General features: G+C 42.5%; 1 protein-coding gene across 1 annotated transcript; it reads right to left on the reverse strand.

The window, feature by feature from the left end:
• Positions 1 to 5,083: 5,083 nt before the first annotated feature.
• LOC115458947 (inactive serine protease 35-like) lies at positions 5,084 to 22,665 on the reverse strand. Its single transcript, XM_030188805.1, has 2 exons — positions 22,494 to 22,665; positions 5,084 to 6,871 (listed from the first exon to the last, which is right to left on the reverse strand). The coding sequence occupies exon 2, from the start codon at positions 6,850 to 6,852 to the stop codon at positions 5,590 to 5,592; it is 1,263 nt and encodes a 420-aa protein (XP_030044665.1). The 5' UTR covers positions 6,853 to 6,871; positions 22,494 to 22,665; the 3' UTR covers positions 5,084 to 5,589.
• Between the last annotated feature and the right edge of the window lie 2,694 nt (positions 22,666 to 25,359).

Below are 25,359 nucleotides of genomic sequence, written 5' to 3' on the forward strand. Positions count from 1 at the left end.
TTTTATATTAAATTAGCACCCTGAATGTGTGGTTTCTAACATCACAATTATGCTTCAGTCTAGGTTACCTCATAAAGCATCATTAATAATAAACAAAAGACAATCAAATATATATCATATATAAAATGTTTAAAATGACCACATGAAGGCAACTGTGTGATAAGAGACTTACTTTTCCTGTGATAGTTCTTTTGAGGATCAGAAAGACCGTTTCCCTAAAATGAGGTTGCCAAATGATTATCTGGGGTAGGTGAAAGCCACCCTGTTCTTTGCATCCTTCACACCAGAATTTAATTTAGAACTCTACAGGCCCCTCTCACTAAAATAGTAGGTAGACGAAACACAACAGTTTGTTAGTTTCATAGTCATCACCCTATGAAGTTAAAGACCAATCCATCTATAAGTCAGTTATTAAGCTTGTGAAGGATATGTGCCTCTTTAGATGATTTTAAGATCCAAATGAAAGATATGTGTACAATTTCAACAAGGGTATCTGGAGTGTGTAATAAATGCAGCGTACAAAAGGGCATTGTATGTGCAAAGGGAATTGTAATTACAACAGAAGGTTTCACAATTTCAAGGTCTTTTAATTTGCATTTTGCCATATACTATCACAGTGTCTTCCGTAGCAGTTGTCACAGAAAGAAACTGGCATGTGTTGACATTGCATGCAATCTTTGAATAGCTTACACTCGTGGCAAAACTATAGGTGATTACATTGAGATATCAGCATTCCTTCCTATTCAGAAATCATCAGAACAGGATCGAAAGGGGCATTGCCTTGTGGGTTTTGCCCCAAGATAAGAAATGGGGATATGTGGCAACATCCCAAAGATACTCAGTAGTTTGTACACAACATGTAATATCTCTTATGTAACAAAAGTCATTAAGGGGAGATGTTCTCAATATGGAGTACTGTAAAGATGCGTTATTTTACTGCTAATCCCAGTTGTTAGTAACTAGGGGTCCTGTTTACTAATCTGCGTTAGAGGTGCACTACCGTTTTTAGCACAAGCTAAAAATTTGAGCTTGCTAAGCATGTAACCTACACGGTTAGCGTGTGCTAAAAACAGTAGCACATCTTAGTAAACAGAGCCCTAGGTCTCATTACATAAAATGGGGCCCATGCTAAAATAACACAAGCTAGTGGTAAAATAATGTCTTATAAAATTATAGAATAAAAATAATAAATATGAAATAATAAAAATGGAAAAATGTGCCACAAAAATAAATGTTATTAATTCATCTTTATTTTTTTTTATACTGTAATTTTTCTATAAACAGATTTGTATTTTTTCTATGGTAACAGACTATTGGATGGTTTAAGACCTACCATTGATTAGTCAAGTGAGTGCGCGAAAGCTAGGCGTCTTTACTTTTTGTGCCATTACTTTTACAAGTCGGCCAATTATATGAATCTTGCCATTGCACACATCAGTGTGATGACATTTTAAATTGTCTGTTACGGCGTCGTGCCATCTTAGCAGTGAATTTTTGAAGTAAATCTTTGAGACCTGATTTCAAAGTTTTTGGAGACTGATGAAATGAGGCACAATCCATTTTTGATGCCTCTAGTTTTATGTTAAATAGTACGTAGAAAGCTAGAGATTTTATAATTGTATAAATAAAATAAATATTTTCTTTTTTTTAGAGACTGTGTGTTACACAATCTAAACAACATATTGCCTTCGATTAAATTCTGGGCTACCTGAAGCAACCTCTGGTGAAACATGGCCCAAGTTGGAACCTTGGCAATATACTCGACTTCAGACATATTTCTGCGGATAAGTGCTATTATATGCATTGATAGTTTTGTACCACTAAGAGGGGCATAATTGAACGAAAACGTCTATCTCCATGGGCGTTTATCTCCGAGAACGGGTCGGTGAAGGGGCGGACCGAACCTTATTTTCGAAAAAAATAGACGTCCATGTTTTATTCGACAATTTGTGAGCTGGGCGTTTTTGTTTTTCAGTGATAATGGAAAATGAAAGCGCCCAGCTCAAAAACGAATAAATCCAAGGCATTTGTTTGTGGGAGGGGCCAGGAGTCGTAGTGCACTGGTCCCCCTCACATGCCAGGACACCAACCGGGCACCCTAGGGGGCACTTTTACAAAAACAAAAAAAAGGTAAAAGAGCTCCCAGGTGCATAGCACCCTTCCCTTGTGTGTTGAGCCCCCCCAAATCCCCCTCAAAACCCACTGCCCACAAGTCTACACCATTATTATAGCCCTAAGGGGTGAAGGGGGGCATCTACATGTGGGTACAGTGGGTTTGGGGGGGTTGGACGACTAATAAGCATTAAGCAGCACAATTGTAACAGGTAGGGGGGGGATGGGCCTGGGTCCACCTGCCTGAAGTCCACTGCACCCCCTAACAACTGCTCCAGGGACCTACATACTGCTGCCAGGGAGGTGGGTATGACATTTGAGGGTGAAAATAAAAGTTGTGAAACATCATTTTTTGTGGTGGGAGGGGGTTAGTGACCACTGGGGGGAGTCAGGGGAGGTCATCCCCGATTCCCTCTGGGGGTAATCTGGTCATTTAGGGCACTTTTTGGGGCCTTATTCGTGAAAAAACAGGGTCCAGGAAAAGTGCCCTAAATTCTAGCTACAAACGCATACTTTTTTTTCCATTATCGGCGAAAGGCGCCCATCTCTGTTCGGGTGATAACCACGCCCCAGTCCCGCCTTCACCATGCCTCCGACATGCCCCCGTCAACTTTGTACGCTTCCGCGATGCAGTGTAGTTGAAAACGTCCAAAATCGGCTTTCCATTATACCGATTTATTCATTTTTGTGAGATAAACGTCTATCTCCCGATTTGGGTCGAAATCTAGGCGTTTTTCTCTTTCAATTATAAGGTGGTAAGTATACTATTTCAAACTGTTAAGAAGTTACAAGATATTTATATGTGCTATGATTATAACTTTGAAGAGGCATCCTCCAATGGGATCATCGTTCTGATCCTTGGTAGTCTGCTCTATATATGAGCACGGTTTTAAAAACCTTTTTGGTGATTGGTGAAATAGTGGTGTGAATTAGACACTGTGGGTTATCAATCAGGTAGTATTATCAATATAGCTTAAGATAATTAAATGTTGTTTAATAGTACTATATAAGGATGATGACAAAATAAATATGTGAAATTCTCTTTGAAATTGAAAGTGGTTGCTGAGAAAATGGCAAAAAAAACTCTAGGGGGTTACTTTTGTTTTTGCCTCACCCAGTAACTCATGCATATTCATTGACAATATCCTGAAACCCTGACTGGGCAACTGGGTCCTGAGAACTGAGTTGAGAACCACTGCAGTACACAAGTTCTTGGAGGAAAAATCCACACACTTGGGGAAAGCCCTCTGGCTGAGCAACACAAACTGGATCAAGTCTTTGGGATCCTGCTGGATACTTATGACCTAGACCAGCCACTGTCAGAGGCCAGGATGTTGGGCTCAACGGACGTTTGGTCTGACACAGTATGGACCATACAGTGGAGAGGGTCAATGGACACAGCACAAAGTATCAAACAAATAACACAAAGGATTCTCAAGTCTGGAACAAACTAATGTGCTTTATTTACAAGACCCAAAACGGGCCGTATTTCGTCGTAACTGCGCCAGCGTCACTTAACATGATGAAACACACACCACAGTTTTTGGCATATGCCCCATGTTTCACCTTTTCCACCATGGTTGCTTACTGCATGTTGCAGAAATGATTGCATTCCATCACTATTCACAGATCGCACTGCTCACTCTGCATGTTGCAAGGTTTCTCCTTCAAACTAATTATTACAACACAGATTTCCATTCCAGTGCATTTTTTGCATGTTCACATTGGAACCTTGACGTTCCTTCATTTTTTGTCTTTCTGTAAAATGTCATGTACAGTTTGGATTGCATTATATATTGTTTTGATTTTTACATTTTAACTTGACCCCTGACGCAGGCACGATTATGCCGAAACACGGCCCATGTCTGGTCTTTTTAAATAACACACTTTTGTTCCAGACTTGAGAACCCTTTGTGCTATTTGTCTGGCTCAGTATGGCACATCTTATGTTCTTCACCAAAAAAGAAGTGAAAAGAAATGAAATGAAGAAAAATGTTCCTTTCCTAGACAGCAATATGCAGTAGGAGCAAAAAAAAAAAAATTGGAGGAAAGAAGACCTCAGCCGGCTGTGATATTCTGAAAAAAGTGTTTGCTATTCACTCCAACAGATATAGCATATTTCTTTACACAGCTCACAGAATCTATCATTGGCCAAAAACCTCCATTTTCCTTTTAAACATTCTTAATTTTCAAATTCAATGCTGTCTCATGCAAAAATAATGTTGATACAATCCAGCCATGTATTTTAGTAATTGCACATCTTATACTTTTTCTTAATTTTCTTGTATATTTATCTTGCATAAAAACATCACTTAGCTTCGGCAGAAGGAGCAATCCCAACGGGGACCCGTTTCACCTCCCAAGTTCTTTTGTTAAGAATGTTTAAAAGGAAAATGGAGGGGTTTTGGCCAATGATAGATCTTGTGAGCTGTGTAAAGTAGTATGCTATGTCTGTTGGTGTGAATAGCAAACACTTTTTTTCAGAATATCACAGCCGAGGTCTTTTTTCCTCCATTTTTTTTTCTCCTCCTGCATATTGCTCTCTGGGGAAGAAACGTTTTTCTTTATTTCCTTTCACTTCTTTTTTGTGTGTTATGTGTACACTGAAGTGATTACTTTCCGGACTGGGTTTGTACATCTTATGTTCTTAACACTCAGATACAAACCATATACATTTAATCGAATTAAAAATATATATATTCCTCCTCAAACTGTGGAATTTTAAATGTGTCCATCTTATCAATACAAAATTACACTTCTTAGGGTCAACACAATTTACTCACATACACTGAGCCATTAGATTATTGCATAGAGCAGGTGTAGGCAACTCCGGTCCTCGAGAGCCGCAGGCAGGTCAGGTTTTCAGGATATCCACAATGAATATGCATGAACTTGATTTGCATACACTGCCTCCATGGTATGCAAATCTATCTCCTGCATATCCATGGTATGAAAATCTATCTCCTGCATATTCATTGTGGATATCCTGAAAACCTGACCTGCCCGCGGCTCTCGAGGACCGGAGTTGCCTACCCCTGGCACAGAGCATATGCAGAGATATTCAGTGTGCATCTTGGATGCTACAGAAATATTTGTTACAGAAGACCCCTGAGAAGAACAATGTACAAAGAGATCACCCACTGGTAAGAGCATTGGTTTAAAAAGCATCATTGCTCTTTGCAACAACGAGAATAAGTAGCAGTCTAAAATGTTATACAATAGCAACGTAAGCAATGTTTTAAATGTGTGTGTGTGTGTGTGTGTGTGTGTGTGAGAGCAAAAAAAATCCTTATTTGAAGACGTCTACTAATCTTCCAGTAATAGCAGTGCTCACTGCATGTAATTTTTAATGCTAAGCTTCAATTTCAAAACCACTCTTTTCTATTATTGTACGGTATGCGGTAGTGTTCATACAGTAACGTTGGCTAGAAGATCTCAATTGATTGCAGATGCTGGGGTACTTTGTGTCAGCTTCCATCAACCGTGAGTGCAATCTGCAGAGTTCCCATGGATCCAGGAGCATATCTGTGCATATTTCAGAGGTGTGATTCTTACAGCCACATTAAAGTCCTGCTGCACCTCATTCAAGTCCACCCACTGGTGACCTGAATAAACTGCCACTATCTTGCGCTTCCACTTTTTGCTCCGTGGGTCCCTCAGCCGGACGTAGATGCCAGAGCCGCTGGAGCCTGGCTCCGCATCACAGTACTGGTAGAAGAGATCGCTGGATTCATCAGACACGCTGCAAAAACGGTAAACCAGCTGCCCTGGCCTGTCGTCGTCAAAACCAGAAAAGTGGACCCTGTTCCCTGGCATGTGTTGCGTGATAGGACTAATACCCAAATCCATGTATTTCTTCTTCTGAGGTCGTTTAAGTTCAAGAACTGCGTAATCATAATCCAGTGCAACATCCTTGGTTATTCCTTTAAGCCAGCCATTTGGGATATGGGTCTTTTTCACTCTGGTCCATTGGAAAGAGGGTTTACCACGAGAATCGCCTCTATTCCTTCTTGAGCCTTTGTGATTTTGGCTCCCCTCAACGGATCTCTTGTTCAAAGATTTCATGTTCAGTGTGCTGGCATCCATTACGGGATCCTGAGCATCGGAAGAACCTTTTTTCCTCTGTTTTGACCCCTTGCGATTTTTGCCACCGCCTTTAGACCTGATCTTCAGCAGTCCCACCCTCAGCTTCCTGGCCTCTTTGATGTAATCCTTCCCATCATGAACGCAATGGGCAGCTGTTAAAACATGCTTGGGTGAAATGAGAATCCCACTGCACCCTGAAGAGATTTTAACAGCAGTACTGAAAGGATACTTGGTCGTGAATTGCTTGTCAGAGATGCTGAATCTACTGTCTGTGCCATAGACCTGTCTTTTTTGCCTGAGCCTGCCTTTCACAGAGGTGGTGTTCTCAGATTCTGCTTGAGGTAAGAAACCCTGGACGTTCACATCTGTCCTCAACCGTGTGCCATTCTCAAAGACGGTCTCATAGGAAAGGCAATCTTCAAGGTCAGACAGGCTTGGAAGTGGTAGTGTCTTTTGGCATTCAATACCACAGGCTCCATTTAGCTCTAGTTTGATTTCTGCTTGGAATTTTGGACTATTGAGATGAAAAGTCCTCTGGCTTACAATTAGTGGTAATTTCTGTAAGTGCCAGGTGAAATCTTGTTCTGTTTCTGCACCCTTTATGAAGTGTGATGTAGGGACTGACAACAGCAGAAAAAGTAGTGTAAGTCTCATTTTCTCAGTGTATCTTGATCTAAAATGTAAAAAATAAAAGTAGAAAAAAAAAAAAGAAACATTAACCTACTGGTTAAAAATCTCATGACAATGCATTAAAAGAAATGAAGCTGTATAGAATTATCACATTTGTCTTAGAAGGAATTAATTCTATAGTTAGGCAATGCCATTGTTAAAATGCAATACAATACATAAGTTATTGGTTTATCACACTTCACCGGATCTAGTTATCAGCTGTTTCCGGGAGTGGCAAAAGTTTAAAAACGCCGTCGCCATCTTAGGTTCTTGTTAAGAAAACCAGAGGTGTTACGATCAAACGTAAGTCTGATAGCTGAGAGAATTAATAGTTAGAAGTACGTTATGTTTGCATGATCTTAAGGTATATTTGCTTGTACTTTGACAGATGTGGTGAAGGGCTCCCCCTTGACAAAGCAAGTATTGCGAAACAGGCTACCTGTCGGGGTTTGTGAGCACACCTGTTGGAAAATAAGACAAGATAAGTAACACATTGCCTTAACTTTTATATAATGTTAAGAATAAAGAGTGAAAATTTTAAGTATTGGTAGGTTGGGGGTAAAAGTTGATGATTATAATATGCATGCGGCAAGAGGTTCATCGAGGGAGTGAAGTGACACCAGCCGTTGAGCACATATGAGACTTACCCGTTACAACTTGCTGTAACATACTGTACTTTTTGATATCCTCTACTGTATACATTGTTTTGAGTTTATATTTTAGTAGAGAAGTACCCTTAAATTTTGACTATAGAATACTAGCATAACTCCACATTTACTTGCTCATCTTTAGGTGTGACCACTTATGCCATATTAAATGATGTAAATGCTCGTACCTAAATGCTCTCAGTTACATGCATAATTACTGGGCATGCCCCTGACCTGTCCTTGCCCCTCCCACATCCACAACTCCTAAAGCAATTACTTGCTAAAGGATTTATGCGCTGTTATAGAATTATGACTAAGTACGGTTATGCACATAACTGCAAATTAGTGCCAAATAGCACCAATTATAGCCAATTATTGGTAGCCAGTACCAATTAGCAGCTAATTTATCAATTAAGGTAAATGAGTAACTGGCACTGTTCTATAACCTGTGCATGCAAGCAGTGGCGTTCCTGGCCTGTATGGCACCCAGGGCGGAGCGCCGATGCGCCCCCCCCCCCCCCCCCCCCGCTAAATGACACCTTCACCCCCCCACTGGCGAAATGACACCCCCCCCCCCGGGTACACACCACTGAGGGGGGGTGCCGTGGCGTGCGCCTGCTCCAAGTTCGCTAAACTTCGCTTCGCTGCAGCTCCCTCTGCTCCAGAACAAGAAGTAACCTGTTCCGGGGCAGAGGGAGCTGCAGCGAACGAGCGACGAAGTTTAGCAAACTCGGAGCAGGCGCGCACCGCGGCACCCCTCAGCGGCGTGCACCTGGGGCGGACCACCCCCCACCGCCCCCTGGTACGCCACTGCATGCAAGTTTGCATGCAAAGTGCAAAATTATGCATGCAAGATTACAGAATGAGGGGGATAATCAATTTGGAGTCATATTTCTATCAGTAAATCATTCCAGATAATAACAGCCTGATATGTAAATGTTTGTTCAAGCTTTTTTGGGGGGGGGGGGGGGGGAAGAATTATTCCCCTAGACACCATGGTCACTTTGGGGGGAACACCTCACTGCCTGGACAAAAACGGACATGAGACACCAAGGACATTTTTTTCAATACTGAGGTGAGGGACACTGATTGGGTTGGGGGGGGGTGGACGCTAATTGGGTTGGGGGCCTGGTTTAGGAAGGTGGGAGGGCTGATGCATATGCATTTTTGACTGCAGGGGCTCTTTATGTGGCTTCATACCTAATGGCAGGCTTCTCACATTGTGCCTGTTCTGTCCCTCAACAGCCTTACACTAGTTTATAGTGTGGCCCTAAAATGTGTTTAATACCTTTGCTATTGTTCTCACTTCTAAGGATTTTTTACTGTTGCAGTCACTCACTGCAAAGATACATGAGCAATGCATTGTGTGTAATGTAGACTCACATGTAATGCACTCACCCCTGCTTGTTTGTATAAAGTCTGTTACTAGTGGTCTGTTCTCCGGCTAGACCTCCTCCTCTTCTCAGCCAAGCTTGTCTCCTTTGTTTATTTACTGTTATTTCCTGGTCATTCCTACTATCTCTGTCCTGAGAGGTCAGCTGGGTATGACCTTTCCCTCCAATCCAGTGTTGCCAGGTGGGCGGTTTTCCCGCCCAATTGGGCGGTTTTCCGCGACCCGCCATGGGAAATTTTTGCCCGCGGCGGGTCGCGGTTTTTTGGGCTTGTTTTGGGGTCTTTCGGCGGTTTTTTTAGTGGTTTTTCGGGCCGTAGGGGCGGGGCTAGTGGCGTTTTGGGCGGGGTTAGTGACGTTCTGGGCGGGGCCGATGACGGGGAGGCGGGGGCGGGGGCGGTGGGGTTGATGACGGCGGGGGTGGGGGTGTCAGGGGCGGGGTTTGACTTTGGGCAGGTTTTGGGCTGGTTTTGGGCTGGTTTGGGTAGGGAAAAAATTTTCCACCTGGCAACCCTGCTCCAATCAAGGACTGCCCTCTGGGACCCCCCCTGCTACCTGGTGGCAGGTTCTGTCCCTGTTGGTCCCTTTACGTCTCCCTCCCTGGGTTTGTGTGGGCCCCTTTCTTGACCTCCATTTCTCCATCTTACTTCAGACAGCATATGTCCTGACCACCCCCCTCGCAACAAACTCGTTTTTTTTTTTACCTCGTGCACATTCTTTCTCTCAAGATATTGCACAAATCCAGCACTCCATCTCTGAACTGCTTCATCTACCTGACCACTATCCCACTTCTGTAATAAGCTTCCTTTCTTCAGATTTCTATCTCCAACCACTGATACCGCTCTCAGAACTATGAAGTCTCTTGCCTCGAGGCAATACATCTGAAGATTACATACATAACATAGTAGATGACGGCAGAAAAAGACCTGCACGGTCCATCCAGTCTGCCCAACAAGATAAATTCATATGTGCTACTTTTTATTTGTACCTGTCCTCTTCAGGGCACAGACCGTATAAGTCTGGCCCGCACTATCCCTGCCTCCCAACCACCAGCCCCGCCTCCCACCACCAGCTCTGGCACAGACTGTATAAGTCTGCCCAGCACTATCCCCACCTCCCAACCACCAGTCCCGCCTCCCAACCACCGGCTCTGGCACAGACCGTATAAGTCTGCTCAGCACTATCCCCGCCTCCCAACCACCAACCCCGCCTCCCACCACCGGTTCTGCCACCCAATCTCGGCTAAGCTCCTGAGGATCCATTCCTTCTGAACAGGATTCCTTTATGTTTATCCCACGCATGTTCGAATTCCGTTACCGTTTTCATTTCCACCACCTCCCGCGGGAGGGCATTCCAAGCATCTACTACTCTCTCCATGAAACGTTAAAGCTTTAAAGATATTACGCTTTTGAAAGGCCTTGACAGTGCCCCCAACATAGACATCAGTACACAACTCTGCATTGTTGTGGGGTAAATAATAGACTCTTTATCATGCATTCTAATATGCTTTGGGCTGATGTCTACCTCAGGAGTTAACTTCAGCACAGAAACCCTTTTTACATACAGCAGCTATTAACTGCCATTAACCATGCGCTGCAGCCTATGGTAACTTTTTGTATTGGCCTCCCGACTCTGGAAGATGCCTTTATCAGATGAGAAGGGTGTAACCCGGCTACACATAAGCTTTGCCTCTTCTTGTCCCTTACCTGCGGAGCGGCCTAGTGGTTAGAGCACCGGGCTTGCAATTCAGAAGTGGCTGGTTCAAATCCCACTGCTGCTCCTTGTGATCTTGGGCAAGTCACTTAACCCTCCATTGCCTCAGGTACAAACTTAGATTGTGAGCCCTCCTGGGACAGAGAAATATCCAGTGTACCTGAATGTAACTCACCTTGAGTTACTACTGAAAAAGGTGTGAGCAAAATCTAAATAAATAAAAATATTGCCATAAAAATGACAGGTCACCAAAAGGACAAGTTCTGATTTGGCAGTGTATACAGGGAACTCTGATAAAGCCAAGCATTTTGGGACATTTTACAATGCCTGCTGTAATACCTCATGATATGGGTATTACTAAAACAGCAGTGAGTAGAAGTTTTCAGAGGCCCTGGGGGGAGGGGGGAGGACCCTGCCAGTGGGCTGGAGAGTGGGAGTGTGAGGCCTGCCCAGAGGAGGGGTTGGCAAATAAGAGACAGAAATAAAGTGGTTTCCTTGTGGAGAGTGACAGCAGGGATGGAGGTTGAGAATAATAAATGAGTCTGGACTGAGATACACAAGGCCTTCGGTTGCCTTTTCCCCCGCCAGGAGCATTTGGGGATCCTGAAGAGTAAAACATAAATTCAGGCTGCATCAAGGAGGCATTGCTACCCCTTTAAGTGGCAGCAGGTGGATCAGGAGAATCCAACCTGGAAGCAGAACCAGGACAGGGCGAGCCTGTCCAAGCCGGAGTATAGCCCTGTGAGGAAAGGAAGTGGATTGAAATCAGGAGTAAGAGGAGCAACCTTGGGATTATTGCTGACACCACAGGATGGGTAATGGACAGGAGTTTGTGTAAAAATGTACAGGAGTGAGACATTCCAAGTGTGAAGAAGAGGAGATAAATTCATCACAGAGGGTGTTAAAAGGAACTGTATATATAGAAAACATTTCAAGTGTTCACTTGCCAGTTGCAGAAGTTTCAGTAAAGTTGTTTGGCATTCTACAAAACACCTGGAGTACTGCGTGATTATTGGTAAGAGAGTGAGAGCGGGTGCTCCCAGACTGAGAGAGGCAGCCCCATAAAGTCCCCCTGAACTCCCAATACCTTGGATCTCTATACCGGACCACTGACCCACTCCCAAGCTTGTTGGTGAGGACTGTAATTGTATGAGAGGTGAGAAAGTGGAGAAGGAAATAGAGCAACTGAGAATTGAAGAGAAATAAGTGAAAGTGAAGTTTTCCCTGTGACCTGGGTCGGACTGAGTCTAGCCTAGGGGCGAGACCCAGGTCATACTTCCTTTGCATACTCAGCTGATAACCAACAGAGAATGTGGTAAAGGCGGTTAGCTTAGTGGGGTTTTAAAAGGGTCTGGACGGCTGCCTAAAGGAAAAGTCCATAGATCATTATTAAATTGACTTAGGAAAATCCACTGCTTATTTCTGGGATAAGCATCATAAAATGCATTGAGCTTTTCTGGAATCTTGCCAGGCATTTGTGACCTGGATTGGCCACTGTTGGAAACAGGATACTGGGCTTGATGGACCTTCGGTCTGTCCCAATGTGGCAATACTTACGTACTATATGAGACCTTAAGAAGAGATGCCAAGACAAAGATTGAGGAGCTGCCTTGAAGATTTCTGAAATACACACAGCCTTTCTGCTGTCTAACTCTCAACCTTAACTGCTTTCTGTGTTCACTAAATGTTAAGAAAATTTCCTCTCTTATGGGGACCCACGCAGAAAGCCGTGCAGTTACTGCAGGGTATATATGCACATTACCAGTTAAGCAATCCAGCAATGAGGTTGAGCGTGGGTTTAATTTATGCAGCATACATGGTCTTGATGAATTTAAGAAAACTAACATAATTATGCATTTGGATCACAGACGTAGGCAGTAAATTACGTCAGACGCACGCAGAGGAACTTCCAGAGAAGATGAACAACGTGAAGGGCACAACAGCACTTCGGCTGTCGGGGGTTTGGGTCCCCCGTCAGCACAGGTAGTCCAAAATGGCGCCGCCGCGGTGGGGGGCGGTTTTCGCCAGCACGGGGGGGTTGAGGGGGCCGTAGCGCGGGGGGGGGGGAGAAATTGCCTGCCTAGGGCCCATTTCCTTGCCTTCAGAAACGGACCTTTTTTACTAGTATTCTATAAAACTGTCCCTCATTTTTCGTTCCTCTGTTAATTTGCGTGTCTTGGACCTTGCCTATGGGCAAGAAATTCCCCTGAATAATTATTAAATGCAAAAATTTCACTTTATCCAGCTGGTAATGAAGTTTGTACATTTGAAGTTCTTGATCTCTCTGCTACAGTGAAGAAACCATCTGAAGTAGTAACTGTTCCTTGTGACCAAGGTTGATAATTTGTCTGCAGCAGTAGAAGATTTAAAGAAAGACTCCTCCAGCCATTTCCAGAAAGTACATGAGGATATTAAGTCCCTCTAAGATTTTCAAAATGTGGTTGCAAGAGATAAATTAGTGCTCCATAGGAAGATTGAACAGTTAGAAAATTTCAATAGACGGTTGAATCAGAATATTAAACTTTCCTCAAGTTTCTGGAATAATACCACTAGATATGTTTAAGAAATACCTTATTGAGGTTTTGCACTTTTCTTCTGAGTTAATTCCCCCTTTAAATAAGGTATTCTATACGGATGTTCCCCAGAAGAAAGATTGGGGTGAAGTGCTAGTCGAGAATGCTAAAGAAAACAGTTGGATTTATTTATTGGGATTTATTTACCGCCTTTTTGAAGGAATTCACTCAAGGCGGTGTACAGTAAGACTAGATCAAACATGAGCAATAGGCAATTACAGCAGTAAAAATATTCAAGTAACAATACAAAATATGGCATGGTATACTACTTGCAATGACAACACAATACATAATACAACATTATAATTGGTAGTGAAGGGTAAGGCAAAGGTGTAACATATAGATGAGTAAGAAAGTAGGAAGAATTAGAAAGTAAGGTGACTGATTTGAAGAAAGTTGCACATGTTAGCAAATATCTCAGATATTCTTGAGGAATCAATTTCAGAAAGAACTTTGAGGTCCACTTTTGTGGCCTTATTTGTCTTTGAACAGGATTTGAATAACGTGATGAAGATTTATTTCTGTCATTCACAGGTTCTTTCCACGAACAAAAAGTGTGGATTTATCTGGATGTAACCAAAGTAATGCAAGATTGTAAGAAGGCTTTTACAGCTTTTAGACAAGAAACTATTAATCTTGGAGCTACGTTTAAGTTGGTGTAGCCATGTAAATGTTTGATGCGGTGTTGGGGGTAGGGGAGAGGTCAAAATATGTGTTTTTGCCCCTGAACAGTTGAAAGCTTTCCTTTGGAGTTCAGGAAGGTTGATAAATAACTGACTGGATTATATTATAGTAGCTGTTTCCCAACAGACCCAACACTTACCTCTTGTACTAAGTGCTGCATTCCACTAAGGACTAGATCTTAAATCTTTTAAGATTTCACAATTTGGCAGCAAGGGACACAGGTGCCTCAGAGACTCGCATCACCTGCGTCTGTGCAGGTCATGCACCAGGACACCTCCATCGTGGATTCTGGGGACAAAGCGGAACCTCGACCAGAAGCAAACTCTCACATACCTGGCCTGACCAGTGCGCTGCCTGCCACTACCCTGAGACCTCCCCAGCCTATCGGACGGATGAGAAAGCCTGCGAGTTGTGCTAGCCTGACTGAAGTGCACAGGGACCAGTCCTCCTACCCTGGGAACTGGGAAAGATTGCAGCCGGCGAACAGCTCCTAGCCAGCTCATCAGAACCCTGCAGGACCCAGACTACCTACAAACAGGAGAGCTCCTTCCCCTCATCTTCCAGCTCCCTCTCCAACATCAATCACCCTCAAGGACAATCCATACAGGTACCATAACAATCACAGACAGTCTTAATATTCTCGCACACACACAAACACACACACAACCTCAAACAAAGATGGTACATTTAAAACTCACCACACACACTACTCACTCAAAAAATATATCTCCTACTCCTCAAGAGTTAAAATGTATACTTCAAGAATACTAATAGGGCTAGCAACCCTAATGCTAATAATAACCACTGATGCACTAACCCACAGAGAAAATAACAACATACCAATACTATGCAACCTGCAACACCCAACGGGAAGAGCTGCCCTCAAACAGCTGGACAGGGTAAACCAAAAAAATGGAAATCACTCACTCGAAACACAACCACAACAGAGGGCCAAAAACGAATCCAAGAAACACAGAAACACAAATAATTGCCAATTAACAAAAATTACCACTGTTGTGATAACGGAAGATGACTAGCTACCAATACCAGTAGGATACATCAACGCCAGATCAGTGGTAAACAAAACAGAAACAAAAAAGGACTGGATAACCAATGAAGACATTGGTTTGGATCCATGACAAAGAAGACCCTATTATTCTGGACCTATGCCCACCAGGCTACAAACTCCTACGCTGGACCAGAAATGTGAAAAGAGGTGGGGGAATTGGAATCTATAACACCACAACTGGAAATTACCTCATTTAAAATCAAGGACCAAGCTCTACACAACCAACTATGCTGCATTCTATTCTACAGACCACCAGGAGCTTGGAAAGCGACCCAAACTAACTTCATATGTAACAAACTCCAACACCTTGCTAATAGGAGACATATATCTACATCTAGATGACCAGAAAACAGACAGCTCCAAAGAATGCAACAAATTCCTTCAACTATGGGACTTCCAGCAACCACCTGTGACTACAACCCACGTCAAGGGCCATGCCATAGACCTACTAGCCTACAGATTCTCACATGACAACTACTTTAGAACACAGAACCCGAGATGGACAGAAATTCCTTGGTTGGATCACTTCAAGCTGAACATGACCCTTTACTGGAAAGAACACAGAACCCACCCAATACAGTCATGAAAACCATACAAATCACAAGGAAAGGTTGAGACAACTAAATTTTGGATGGCCATATACAAAGATCAATGGACACCAACAACTAACACAGAACGATTCTTATTAGAATGGGACAAAAGAAGTACCCACGGACTGGATACTATAGCCCCTCTGAAAACGAAAACAGGACAAAGGCAAAAATCAGTACCATGGTATGATGAAGAACTGAAAGTGGCCAAAACCCACTGCAGAAGACTAGAATGAGCATGGACAAAAACCAAAAATGATACAAACAAAAATGCGTGGAGGGAAGCATGCAACAAGTACAAAACCAAAATTAGACAGGATAAAACAAGATTCTATAAAGACCACATAGGCTCAGATTACAAAGACACAACCTATGACAATAACGGATGAAGATTCCTAGACAGCAACTGAACTCACCAGATTATTCAAAGAGAAGACCCTCAACCTCAGGAAGAGCCTAACACAAAACAGCACAAACCTCAAAACACTCAAAGATGAACTTGATTACCTCCCAGAAGAAGTCCCAGCAGACAGATCATGGACCGCCTTCACACAATCTACATATGAAACAGTAGTACAAGCTTTTCTAAGAAAAGTTTCCTCCACTCACTGCATGCTAGACACCTGTCCCAACCACCTACTAAAAGCAGCACCGGACAGATTCATAGTCCAACTCACCTCCCATCTGAACTGCACATACCAAGAAGGCTGTTTCCCATGGGAGAAAGGCAATATACTTCTCACACCTATCCCAAAGGATACAAAAAAAAATGTCAAGGACACCTTAAATTACAGACCAGTAGCATCCATCCCTCTAATAACAAAAATAATGGAAGGTATAGCAGCCAACCAACTAACCAATTACATCGACAAATTCTCTATACTACACAAATCACAGTCAGGCTTCAGGCCTCAACACAGCAACCTCAAAAAGGAAATCACAAAGGGAAAAAACATTCTTCTACTACAGTTCGACATGTCAAGCGCCTTTGACATGGTTGACCACTAAATCTTCAAAAGAATACTTGATAAAATCAGTATTGGAGGGAAAGTGCTTGAATGGTTCCTAGGCTTCCTGACTACCAGATCCTATCAAGAGAAAACAAATACCCCCCTCTCTCCTCCGTGGAAAGTGGAATGTGGGGTCCCCCAGGGCTCGCCACTCTCACCAACACTATTCAACATGATGATGGCCCCTCTTGTCCGAACACTATCCAAAAAAGGCCTCAACCCTCTCATATACACTGATGACGTATCCATCTATATCCCCTTCAAAACAAAATCTGCACAAAATCATGCCCAGGATAGCGGACAGCATAAACATAATGGAATCATAGGCAGCATTGTTCAAGCTTGAACTGGAAAAAATACACTGCCTGATCCTCACATCACCACACAATGCTGACCACTTCTCAGACATCACCGTCTTTGCACATCCCTTCCAATAACTGACAATTTAAAAATCTTAGGAGTCACCTTTAACCAAAACCTATTCTTCGACAAACAAATCTCAGACACTATGAAGAAAATGTTCCAAACCATATGGAAACTGAAATGCATAAAAAAACTACTTCCCAAGAAATTTATTCCGTTCACTAGTCCAATCCATGGTACTCTCTAATGCTGACTACTGCAATGGAATCTATGCCGGATGCAGAGAACAATTACTAAAGAAATTGCAAACAGCACAAAATACAGAATAAACTGTTTCAAAAGAACAAAACCGTTACTCCAAAACCTACACTGGCTACCCATTAAATCATGGATATCTTTCAAGATATGCTCACTGGCCTACAGAATAATTTTCATCCTGGCACCAGCAAACATGACAAACCTGACAGATCTACCTATGCAAAACGCATTCAAGGATGCAAGAACCTACCTCACCCTACACTTTCCCAAATGCCAAGGCCTAAAATACAAACCCTCATATACAACCAGCTTCACATACATTTGCCCCAAGATGTGGAACACAATACCAAAAGTCCTGAAATGCACAAAAGACTACATAATCTTCCGGAAATACCTAGAAGCCCACTTCTTCAGAAAATTTTTCTTCGACGAACCCACATAGTCAACCGGAACACCAACCAATCATACCACAATACTTGATCACTAACAGTCACTGAACAAAGCCAACATCTACTCTAAAGAACAATATAACTTGTCTATCTGAAATAAATTGTAAGCCACATTGAACTGACTTCTTGATTACAAAATGAGGGGTACAAATGCAGAAATAAATAAATAACTCTCCCTCTTGTTGGTTCCTGGACCAGTTGCTCCAAGAAGCAGTCATTTATTACATCTAGGAATTTTACCTCCCTAGCACTCCCAGATATGACATTTAACCAGTTAATATTGGGATAATAGAAATCACCCATTATTATACTGTTGCAAAATGTGCTAGCTTTTCTAATTTCTGTTAACATATCTTCATCTATCTGATCGTTCTCACATGACAGACAGAAGTATAGCCCTACACGTATATTCTTTCCTTCAAAAATTGAATTTATATCCATAAGGATTCCATGTTGCTGTCTGTGTAAAGCAGAATTTTTATTTTGTTTGACTCAATTCCATATTTAACATACAGTGCAACCCTCCCCACCCCCTCAAATTTGATCCACTCTGTCATCGTGATATAATTTATACCCTGGTAGCACAGTGTCCCATTGATTGTCCTCCTTCCACCAGGTCTCTGAGATACCTGTTACATCTACCTCTTCATTTAGCGCTATTTGCTGTTCTACCCTTAAACACTCCCAGCTCTTTTTCACCTTTGATGAAACCTCTCTATTGGGATTCCCTAAATGTCCTGTTATAATAGTATCCTTCAAGGATACCTCACTCCAAACCATGCACTCCAGAATGACTGTCGTCTTCCTCCCACCCCCATTTTAGTCGTTATAATCCAATGAGTTATGAAGATTCTACAGCATCCTTTTAACATGAGAACACTAGATGGCAGACTTGGACAGAATATCTACCAACAGAGCTCATGTAACCTTAGATTTGCTGACACTATGCAAGTCATATTTTTCAAAAAACATATTTCATCAATTTGCTTTCAGATATTTGTGTAATCTTATAGTAAAATCTTTTTATTAAGAGAAAGCCAAGTTTGTGTAAATGATGCAAAGCAACTATCAGACTTATTTTCAAAAGAGAAGGGCACCCATCTTTCAACACGAATCGGGAGATGGGCGTCCTTCTCCCAGGGTCGCCCAAATCGGCATAATCAAAAGCCGATTTTGGGCGTCCCCAACTGCTTTCTGTCGCGGGGACGACCAAAGTTCACAGGGGCGTGTCGGAAGATTAGCGAAGGTGGGACTGGGGCTTGCTTAACACATGGGCGTCCTAGGCAGATAATGGAAAAAAGAAGGGCGTCCCTGATGAGCACTTGGCCTACTTTACTTTGGTCCAAGCCTCAAAAAGGTGCACAAACTGAGATGGGTGTCCTCAGTTTCCATTATCACCGAAAACTGGGGACGACCATCTCTAAGGTCGACCTAAATGTTGAGATTTGGACGTCCCCGACCATATTATCAAAACAAAAGATGGATGCCCATCTTGTTTCAATAATACAGGTTTCCCTGCCCCTTCGCCGGGACATCCTGCGAGGACGTCCTCAGGAAAACTTGGGCGCCTCGTTTGATTATGGTCCTCTTTATGTCCCTCTACAATAAGCACTGTCATGTTTTTTGTCTTTTTTTGGGGGAGGGGGTTGTGGTTTTCATATTCAAGTGTTTATAAAATTGAAGGATTCTGTTCTTGGAAGGATCCAAGCATAATGCTGACAGGTGCTATTACCAAATAGACCCATCAAGAGTCATCAGAGGAATTTCTGTTATCTTAATGCTTGGCCTGCTTAGTATACAGCTGGACCAATGGTGCAGTTAAAAGGTGAGGGATTTACATTATTGTTATATCAAACCACCCAAACCATTTAGATTCTGAACATAGATTCATTCAGGAATAAATCTGCATTTACAGCATGAAAACTCATGCTTAATAACCAGTTTTCTTTTATCTGCTCTTTTCATTTAGTGTTATGGAAAGGGGTGAACACTTTTTTGGGTTTTTTTAGGTGGGGATTCAGGAAGAACAGACTTATTCAGCATGCCCTTCACCAAATTACATAGATACAGATAGAAGAAGTCCTTACCCTGTAGGGCTCACAGTCTGAGATATAGTGACATAATATCATGAGGCGAGTCAGCTGGTGAAGAAAGACTTGAACACACATCTGTAGTCCCTTATTCTAACTACTAATTTAGGAGCGTACAACAAGCACCCTGCCTCCATGAATATGAGGGGGGGGGGGCAGAACAAGGATTCAATTCTGTAACAGTGAGACTATATTTAAAAACCTAGAGGGCACCTATTCTATAAAACAGTGCTTCTCAACCCAGTCCTCAGAGCACACCAGGCAGTCAGGTTTTCAGGATATTCACAATGAATATGCATGGCAGCAATTTGCAGATTGAGGGGGCCAGTGCATATTCATTGTGGATATCCTGAAAACCCAACTGGCTGTGTGCCCCCAAGGACTGGACTGAGAAGCACTGTTATAAAGGAAAGTAAGGTATATGTGCGTGTATGAACTGAGGTGCAAGCACTTAGGCCAACCAAGGAGCTGGTATAAATACCAGAGACGCCAAGTTACCCAGTTTCAGGCTGGAGATTATGGAACAGTCCTGGATTTCTGACCACACCATGGTGGTGCATTATGGGACTAGGAGCACTGATTTCAATGGACAGGATCAGGTGCTACAAATCCTACACTGCTTTGGGATATGCAAGTCCAAAACTAGGACTGGCCAAGAATTCTCCAGCCTGGAACTGGGTAACTTGGCATCTCTGGATTACTCGCTTCTAGTTGCTGGAGATATGCACATAACTTCTAGTATTCTACAGCTTACATGCATAAGTTTGCATTCTGCCCATGTGTACACCCACCTGTAAACTGTGCGCAATGTAAGATATGTCTATTTAGGGAAAGGGAAATGGGACTTGATACACTGCCTTTCTGTGGTATTTTGCAACTACATTCAAAGTGGTTTACATATATGCAGGTACTTATTATGTACCTGGGGCAATGGAGGGTTAAGTGACTTACCCAGACTCATAAGGAGCTGCAGTGGGAATCGAGCCCAGTTCCCCAGGATCAAAGTCCACTGCACTAACCACTAGGCTACTCCTCCACTAGCAACATTCCATGTAGAAGCCTGCACTTGCAGATCAGCAATGCGGCCGCACAGGCTTCTGTTTCTGTGAGTCTGACGTCCTGCATGTATGTGCAGGACGTCAGACTCACAGAAACAGAAGCCTGCGCGGCCGCGTTGCTGATCTGCAAGGGCAGGCTTCTACATGGAATGTTGCTAGTGGAATAGCAACATTCCATGTAGAATCTCAAATAGCAGCAACAGAATCTCAACATTCCATGTAGAATCTGAAATAGTAGCAACATTCCAGAATCTCAAATAGTAGCAACAGCAACATTCCATGTTGAATCTCAAATAGGGAAATGGAAATGGGACTTGATATGCCGCCTTTCTGTGGTATTTTGCAAGTACATTCAAAGCGGTTTACATATATACAGGTACTTATTTTGTACCTGGGGCAATGGAGGGTTAAGTGACTTACCCAGAGTCACAAGGAGCTGCAGTGGGAATCGAACCCAGTTCCCCAGGACCAAAGTCCACTGCACTAACCACTAGGCATAGCAGGGGGATTTTTAGCATTTACATGCATATGTGCACACATATACACGTACATATCAGTATACTAGTTATTTACATGCATAATCTGCCCATAAATCTTAACACTTTATTTATAGAATTACCCCCATTAGTGAAAAATCTTACAGCTTAAAGCTGTCAGTCATGTTTTTCCTTCATACAGAAAATATTCCTATGAAGTCTTGCCTTCTATGCTTGGGACTACACCTAGCAGGTGATTTCTTATCCTATTTTCTTGAAATGGGATGTCCTGTTCACAGTAACTTTTTTTTTTCTAATCACATCGTTGTCCTATTTGATCACGGTCAGGGTTACTGATTAATACAAATCAAGGGCAACGAACACCCGCTTCCATGAGACAAGACTCTTATATATGCAGTTTTAACATGTCTCAAAACCTGGAAATTCCTCTTTCTGTAGATGATTGACTTCTTTAATCAAAGCAAGGCTAGCCTGTATGTCCATTCTGTTATTTTGGCATAATGTTTAAACCACCTGTGTCATAAATTAAAAAGTATTAAAAATGACCCCCCCCCCCCCCCCCCCCCCCACACACACACACACACACACACACCCATTCTGGCATAACAGAAGTTCAGTAACGGTCGATATTATGGAGGAGAGGTGTAGTGCACAAATCACTACAATAAGAACGAAAGTAAACCAGCATAATCACATTCCTTGAGTTCATCTGGGTTTATTGCTCTCTGATGCAGTAAGGCATTTGGTTAAATAGAGCGGAATGCCGGTGAGTAGAGAAAGGAGGCGATCGGGTGAACACTGTCACACACCCTAGCACAGCGTCAGCAGAACTGCATATCTGAATCCCTCTTACTAGTTATTCATTTCATATAGAACTCTACTTCAGTGCATTGCAATCATATAAACCCTACAGCTAGCAACACACTTACCTGCCTGTCAATTTCAATTCCCAGAAATGTCCATCTCTCCCCCCCCCCCCCTTTTTGTCATTATCATGATTACAGTTTTTATTATTATTATAGGGTCTAAGACAAATGAGCCAATATAGCAAGCCATACTGTATAGGGTTCAGAAAAAAAAAACTTGGCCAAGCATATTTGTATCGGGCGTTTCACATTCACTTTGCTTGCCATTTAAGCTCTCAGGAAACTTTAGAAAGACGTTTAACGGTGCCTTAGACTCAAGCCTGCAGTCACATAGTGCTACGATGGATCGTCCGTCTCATAACATCTTACCTGCGCCCCTAATTCCACCCCTTGTCAGGCTGGAGGACCGGAGCTTCTGCTAGAATGGCTGGGGGATCAGGCTGCGCCTGCTTGCTGTATTTTTCCTGAGTGAGGGGAAGCTTTGCTACCACTGCAAGCCCCGTGTCACCTCGCCAGGGCTCCCGAGTCAAAGAGCCCTCGGTACTCCTGCAAGAGGTGGCGAGGGAGGGACAAATCGCCCAAGAAAGAGATGGGGGAGGGGAGGGGAGGTGCAGATGGGAGGATCCTCGGAAAGAAGGACAGCCCCCTCAACATCACCCTGGGCAGCCCCCAGTATCAATCAGCAAGGATCACGGAGAATGAATAATGGAGGAATACATTAAATTTTTTAACGTGCAAGCAAAAGAGACTTGGTTCACATCATCATACAGCTCCCTCATCCCTGGACCTGGGAGGGAGGGCTGGGGAACTCGCACATGTCACAAACGGACCCCCGTTGCATTTCTTCTAATTAGATAAACTCAATGCCTAAAAATCAAAGAGTTCAAAACATCCCCCCATCCCACAACCGCACAAAATGCACGGGTCCAACAAAAGGGAAAACACTCCAAAGAGGTAAAGAATGTGAGAATTAAAACGAAAGTCACAGTGACAGACGTTCCGTAACAAAAAACCCCATCACGTACTACTTCAGAAAAACGAGTAAATACTATACCGGAAGCCCATTCCTAGATGCAACCTGAGGTAAACGAACGTTTCAGCACCACTGTGCCTGCTGCAGCCGGGCTGAAAGCATAGAAAGGGGCTGCTAAAGATTCAGCTTTTAGATCGAAATTCTGCTCAGAACGTAGTGCTGCCCTGTTGAAGAAAATACCAGTTAGAAAGAGAGCATGGCAAATGACAGGGAGCTCCAAACTACAAGGTTTCCAACCGTTCTAGAATTAATTGCCTCCAGACTAAAAAAAAAAAAAAAAAAAATCACTGACCCCACCACAACAGAGCTAAGGACTGAAAAAAAAATTGGCACGCAGAATCGGGCTCCACAGTTTAATGAAGAAAGTTTGTTAGAAACAAAACTGAAAATGCTTGTGCAGAGACTACTTCCCTAGAAGAGCTAGCAGGTATGAGAAAAAGTAGTTGTAAAAGTGCTGCTTGATCACTTTAGGGCAGGATAATTAGCCCTGTCTAGCAAGAGTATTTAAAAGCGCACTGAATAATCTCAAACGCATTTGTTGAATTACTGAAAGGCAGTTAGGCAATGAAACAGTAACCATGGGTATTCTTGATTGTCAAAAGCTGAACTGTACCCAAGCCTCCCATTGGTTACATAAGTACATAAATATTGCCATACTGGGACAGACCGAAGCAGGTCCATCAAGCCCAGCATCCTGTTTCCAACAGTGGCCAATCAAGGTCACAAGTACCTGGCAAGATCCCCAGAACAGTACAATACATTTTATGCTGCTTATTCTAGAAATAAGCAGTGGGTTTTCCACAAGTCCATTTTAATAGTGGTCTATGGACTTTTCCTTTAGGAAGCCATCCAAACCTTTTTTTTAAACTCCACTAAGCTAACTGATTTTACTACATTCTCCGGCAACGAATTCCAGAGTTAAATTACACGTTGAGTGAAGAAATATTTTCTCTGATTTGTTTTCAATTTACTACTTTCTAGCTTCATTGCGTGCCCCCTAGTCCTAGTAATTTTGGAAAGCGTAAACAAGCGATTCACATCTACCCGTTCAACTCCACTCATTATTTTGTAGACCTCTATGATATCTCCCCTCAGCCGTCTTTTCTCCAAGCTGAAGAGCCTTAGACGCTTTAGCCTTTCCTCATAGGGAAGTCGTCCTATCCCCTTTATCATTTTCATTGCCCAGGATGTTATTAAATTGTTGTATTGTATGTTTTGCTATACAGCTGTAGCCCCTGATGCAGCCTCGAGAGAGGCGAAATGTGGCCACATTGGGTTGTTTTAAAATGCTACAATAGCAAATGAACCTCTCATTAATGCGCTGCTGATATTATAAAGGAGGAGAATGGCAAGAATAAAAACTACTCAAGATGTGTGTTCTGCTTTTGTGGACTGTATTTTATATCTCTTCAACAAGGCCTATAAAGAGAACCCATAGCCTTACTAAACTACCTCGCCAACCCACCCAGCCATGAAAGTCCACCTTCTATACTTACCCGCCTATCACTTTCCTTTTTCTTCCCATACTTAATCTCTGTTCATTACTAACTGTATCTGATATCCTGGAATGACAATATCATAACAAAACTCTGCAAGCCACATTGAGCCTGCAAATAGGTGGGAAAATGTGGGATACAAGTGCAATAAATAAATAATTATGCTGATGATATAACGGTTATAGTTCCAATTAATTCTTTGGTTTCATCCCATTCAGTTTTACTTCATAATGTTATTAACACCTTGGATTTGTGGATGAAAATACATAAACTGAAGTTAAATGCAGAAAACAATTTGTTAATTAGTCATTCAACTGGGGAAGAAGAGAAAAATGTGATGATAAAAACCAGATTTTGTATCAGTTATCATTTTCTATAACAGTGTTGGGTATTCAATTAAGACGCCAAGTTATCTTTAGAGGCACAAGTACACAAGCTTACTCAAAGATAGTTCTTTATCATGCATAATCTTCGTTGGGTGCGTAAATACTTTGATCAGGAACATTTCCATCTTATAGTCCAATCGTTAATTTTGAGTCTCTTGGATTACTGATGGGATAGAGTGATGGTTAACGAGTACCATAGGGCTCGTTTGACCACTATGAAATATGAGAAGATGGAAGAGTGTGAGTAGGTTACGAAAAATGAAGAGCTAAATTGTTAATGGAAAGCAAACAAAATAAAACATGGAAAAGAAAATAAGATG

Source organism: Microcaecilia unicolor, unplaced genomic scaffold (assembly GCF_901765095.1).
Source record: "Microcaecilia unicolor unplaced genomic scaffold, aMicUni1.1, whole genome shotgun sequence".
NCBI classification, from domain to species: domain Eukaryota; kingdom Metazoa; phylum Chordata; class Amphibia; order Gymnophiona; family Siphonopidae; genus Microcaecilia; species Microcaecilia unicolor.